The sequence below is a fragment of the Neolamprologus multifasciatus genome, chromosome 7 (assembly GCF_963576455.1).
Source record: "Neolamprologus multifasciatus chromosome 7, fNeoMul1.2, whole genome shotgun sequence".
Lineage (NCBI taxonomy): Eukaryota > Metazoa > Chordata > Actinopteri > Cichliformes > Cichlidae > Neolamprologus > Neolamprologus multifasciatus.
In genome coordinates, this window is record NC_140445.1 from 47,761,428 (window position 1) to 47,766,881 (window position 5,454).

The 5,454-nt window shown below is 40.9% G+C and overlaps 1 protein-coding gene across 1 annotated transcript; it reads left to right on the forward strand.

Moving 5' to 3' along the window:
• The first annotated feature begins 331 nt into the window (after positions 1–331).
• On the forward strand, positions 332–3,559 carry LOC146515159 (dispanin subfamily A member 2b-like). Its single transcript, XM_085165581.1, has 3 exons — positions 332–664; positions 1,492–1,665; positions 1,963–3,559. The coding sequence occupies exons 1-3, from the start codon at positions 653–655 to the stop codon at positions 2,158–2,160; spliced, it is 384 nt and encodes a 127-aa protein (XP_085021707.1). The 5' UTR covers positions 332–652; the 3' UTR covers positions 2,161–3,559.
• The last annotated feature ends 1,895 nt before the right edge of the window (positions 3,560–5,454 follow it).

A 5,454-nucleotide genomic window follows, 5' to 3' on the forward strand; every position in this document is an offset into this window, starting at 1 on the left:
CATCCTCGAAAGAGTGACCTTTATCCTTAAGATGCAGATGGACAGCTGAGTCTTGTCCTGTGGAGGTGGCTCTTCTATGTTGTGTCATGCGCTTGTGAAGTGGCTGTTTGGTCTCTCCAATGTAGAGGTCTGGGCATTCCTCGCTGCACTGTACAGCATACACCACATTGTTAAGTCTGTGTTTTGGAGTTTTGTCTTTCAAGTGAACCAGTTTTTGTCTGAGCGTGTTGCTGGGTCTGAAATACACCGGGATGTCATGCTTGGAGAAAACCCTCCTGAGTATTTTGGGTGAACCAGTTTTTGTCTGAGCGTGTTGCTGGGACTGAAATGCACCGGGATGTCATGCTTGGAGAAAACTCTCCTGTTCAATATTTGTTTTACCTACTGTATCTCTGACCGTCACTGTAACAACAAAGGCTGTGATGAACCTCCTTCCTTTACCTGTTTGATCATGCCAATGACGCAAATTCCTGAACCCACACAGCACAACACAAATGTGAAACTAAACCACCAAGGTCTGCTTTCAATTCCTGTATGCTGAGCACACTGTTAATTTCACATAATTACAGACGGCTGAGGGCAATGACTGACATGTTTCGTGATACTGGAACTGAAGATCGGGTTGTTTTAGTAGAGTCTGAAGTGAAGCACGATGAACTTCAAAGTAGGAAAACTTTTTAATTTCCATTTCCTTTTGTATCTGTGTAGCTGTGTGTGTGGCAATGCTGTCTGGTTTTATGATGAGGCTGTTGCACAATGGGGGAATCTTGTGCGAGACTTTTTCTTGAAGTTTCTCTGCCATATATTGAAGCTGTGACATAAGAATCTTTATGTTTCTCTTTGGTTGTAATTGAAATTGAATTTTGTGGTGGTGGTGCAGTATTGGTAAGGTTAGTACAGTTTTCAGAAGAAGACTTCTGCATTTGTTCTGTCCTCACTTACAGAAAAACAATCAAGATGTTAGGGTTGGCGAGGGGCGGTTGGCGATGTTTATGTGCTCAAGCCCACTGAGACTCAGCATATTTCATCCAGCATGTCAGACCCGTTAAATGGCTTCATGTAAAAAGCAGAAGAGAGATTTTATCACTGTGCTTAAGCAAATTTTTGATGTCACTTCATGCTAACTTAGTTTGTGTCACCAACTGTGAGTACAAAATCCACAAAAAAACGTGTGCTTTGTCCCAAAACATTTAGTCAAATTATTTACATTATTTATTTATTCAGTGAAGTCATATTTCAGGATTCACAGATTTAGAAAAATTCAGTTGCGAGGACAAAGCAACGTTTTGGAAATACCTGGACCCCAAAGACACAGCCGTTACTGTTCAGTTTCTAACAGAGACAACTGCTTTAACTCCCTCACTGCCCAAAGACTTCAAAAATGAAATGATCAATGTCAGTAACTCTTTTCAACATCTTTCGTCTCTCCAAACTGCAGCTGAGGTTAGACCAGTGAGAGCAATGAAACCTCCAGCTTATGTTCCAATGCAGGTGAGGCCCTATGATGGGCCCTCCGGACAGCCTGGAGGATCTGTATTGGTTCAGCACACCAGTGTGAACATCGTCATTGAGCTTCCAAAGGACCATTTTATCTGGTCCCTCCTCTGCTTTGCCTACTCAAACCCCTGTTGTCTTGGACTTGCAGCTCTCATTTATTCTATCAAGGTGTGTGTGTGAATATATACATTGTACCAACCTGTATCTTACATTTGTTATACAGTTTACATCATTTCCTACACTGATAGTAACAAAGAAACTATATGGGCACAAAAAAACACACAAGTGAAAGAGCACCTGGGATTATTATTATAATTGTTTGCGTTTACTAAAAACATGAAGCTTAACTTTTTCAGATAATGAAACTTAGGCTATGCTTAACATTTGCAGTTTCAGTTTACACTGGGATAAAGATAATTACATTATAATTACACCACTACAATCTATATGTTTCTGTCCTTCTAGGCCAGAGACCGGAAGGTGGCCGGAGATCTGGAGGGTGCACGACGTCATGGGTTCATTGCCCGTGGGCTTAACATTGCTGCCACAGTCCTGTTTGTCATTGTACTCATGATTTTCATTATTATAATCAGTGCTTTGTTTGCAAATGCACCTGCTTATGCTCACAGAGAACCATACTATTATCATTTTAACAGAGATTAAGTTGCTTGCTGCTGTGACTTGTTATTAAGCCTCATATTCGGTACAAGAAAAACACAACTTCAGACCCACTGTTTAATTTAAGAACTAAAGGTGTGCTCCAATAGTTCATTTTGCTTAGTCTCTCAGTTAGGAACTGTGGCGGTAGTAATAAAAGCTGTTCCAGTTACCCAATTACTAAGCAAAGGTGCTTTGGTGCTTCCTTTAGCATAGGATACACTGGAGCATCCTTTATGAAAATAAAGAAGAAAAAGGCGTCCCATAAGTCATTGCAACAGACCATCCGGCCATTCATGAAAACAATGGACATAATAAACAAAGTTGCACAGATCATGTGAATATTTGTTGTAACATTTTTCTTTTCATTTCATCACCTCCTGGTATATTTCTGCGTTTTTAATAACTGTTTGTTAAATAAATACTTGCTGTTGAGTTGCTTTGCATGAAGAATGCAGTATGCTATGTAAGCTCAAGATTTTGATCTACACTGACTGATCAAAGTGTGCTTAAACTTCTCTGTAATCACTGTTCTTTAGTAAAATCTTTCTGTTGTACTACAGTCTTCAGGATTCATTTTTCACCTCAGTGCAGTCCAGCTGGAGAAAGTGATGGATGGAGGGAATTTTACAGCAGTGAGTTACACTGGATCACATCAGTAAAACATAAGACACATTTTATATGCTATGGGGCAGATTTACTAAGTGAGTCCAATTATTGTGATATTGCAATTGCAGTATGATCTATGATCTATTTACAAAGATGCAGGTTGTTCATATCAGTAAAAAACAGCATTCTGTCCAGAGTCACAAAACGTTACCTGAAATCAAAAAGATTAGCTTTTAACAGCTTTTGTTTTTATTGCCCAGCTTGAAAATCATTACTAGATGAGCAGGTTATAGAGGTGTAGTAGCACCCCTTTTTAGAGTCTTCATGAAGGAGTCTGATTTTTTTAAAAACAGGAATGGTAAATGGCCTGTATTTGTATAGCGCTTTTACTAGTCCCGCCTAGGGACCCCAAAGCGCTTTTACACGTCCAGACATCCACCCATTCACTCTCACATTCACACACTGGTGGAGGCAAGCTACAGTTGTAGCCACAGCTGCCCTGGGGCATACTGACAGAAGCGAGGCTGCCATATCGCGCCATCGGCCCTTCTGGCCAACACCAGTAGGCGGTAGGTGAAGTGTCTTGCCCAAGGACACAGCGAGACTGTCCGAGCCGGGGCTCGAACCGGCAACCTTCCGATTACAAGGCGAACTCCCAACTCTTGAGCCACGATCGCCCCATATGTTATACCTGCACATATATTGGCAAAAGTATTCAGGCAACCATTCAAATCATTGGATTCAGGTGTTCCAATCACCTCCATGGTCAGAGGTGTATAAAATCAAACAGCTGGCATGCAGACCGCTTCAAAAAAACATTTTTGAAAAGATGAAGTGAATTGAATTCCACCATGGTACTGTGATAGGATGATTCCTGTGCAACAAGTCCAGTTGTGAAATTTCCTTGCTACTAAATTTTCCACAGTCAGCTGTTAGTGGAATCATAACAAAGTGGAAGTGACTGGGAATGACAGTAACTCAGCCACAAAGTGGTAAACCAAATAAAATCACAGGGCGGGGTTAACAGATGCCGAGGTGCATAGAGCGCAGAGGTTGGCAGCTTTCTGCAGTCTCAGTTTCAGCTGGGCAGCTGCATCTGCACCTTACATCACTAAATACAATGCAAAGCGTTAAATGAAGTGGTGTAAAGCATGTCGCCACTGGACTCTAGAACACTGGAGACGTTTTCTCTGGAGTGACGAATCACGTTTCTGGGTTTGGTGGTTGCCAGGGGAACGGTATTTGTCTGACTGCATTGTGCATGGTCCAGTTTTGTTCACAATAAGAATACCCAGTGATGTCAGTTGATAAAACTGTGTACATCAGAATCTGCTTTAACTACTTTGTAGAGGTGGAGCAGCTGGCCCTCAACTCCACCAGCTTGTCACTTGGCATCAAGCCCAGTCTTGACAAGATGCTGCATGGCAGATTTTCTCTTGAAGTTTTTTAGGTGAGTTTAAAGCTGGCGTTCCCAGAGAGAACCCACGCAAACACGGGGAGAGCATGCAAAATCAAAGCAGAAATGGTGGAATCGAACTTAGCTGTGAGGCAGTGTTAACCACTGCGACACCATGCTGCCCGGTCTAGTGACTGTAGCTCAGAAAACAATCCTTTAATCTTAATCCATGCAGTATTGCATTTCAGGTAGTACTGATTTAATACTCAGTTCTTATTTCTGACTTCTTATTAAGTTCTTACTCACATGGAGATTGTTGTATCATTGTCATCATTGTATATAAAATGTTCAGTTTGCCTGTTATTAGCTTTACTAAACAAAATGTCAGCAGTGAAACTTCTCATCATCAAAATTTTGTGTTAAGTTCTAACCGCCACTGAAATTTAATAGTAACTGATGGCCAGGAGATGTCAGCATTTGGTCTGTATAAATATTATGACACAATGAACCTTTATTAAATTAACTTCTTAAGTTAAAAATTGTTATTATGAGATTAGATTTGGCCATTTATGATAATAGGTGCATTACATCTCCTAATCCAGTGCTCCCCAACACCCCGGCCATGGTACCAGTCTGTGAGCCGTTTGGTACTGACTCACAGACCGACTGTTGTTGAGGCTCGGGTGTGAAATTTATGGTTTTCAGGGTTCGTATCGGTTTTTATTATTATTTTTTATCAGTTTTCCTGGATCTTTCCCCGTGTGTTATGAATAAATTTTCTTTTTTTGGTACCGGTACTGGTTTTATTTTTTTGTATTTATCCGCAACACCTTAAAGGCCGTAAACCGGTCCGTGGTGCACAAAAGGTTGGGGACCACTGCCCTAAACCACAGTATTTTACATTGTCCACTGAAAACTACGAATAAATTATTAATTTGAAAACTTAACATACTGTACAGTGTGTTAAGTGGCAGCTGTGTTTGTTATGTAATTAATTGTGTCATTACTGTATTTATTGATCAGACCTACCCTACTAAGTATTTTGTCTTGCAAAACTCAAGCCTCAACAACGCTGTTTTTCCTTCTCCATCTCACTGGTATTTTATCTGCTTGACCACCAGGTGGCGCTCCAAACAAATGATCCCAACAGCGTCAGTGCCCCACAGACCCAGCTTCAGTTAAAGTTTAAAGTGTTTCCAGATGCTGCTCCTTACAACAGCTCAGATGAAGACAGTCTCACACAGGTAACAGTGATTTAACAGGATTTGTAAGCATGTGGTCGAGAGCTACAAACT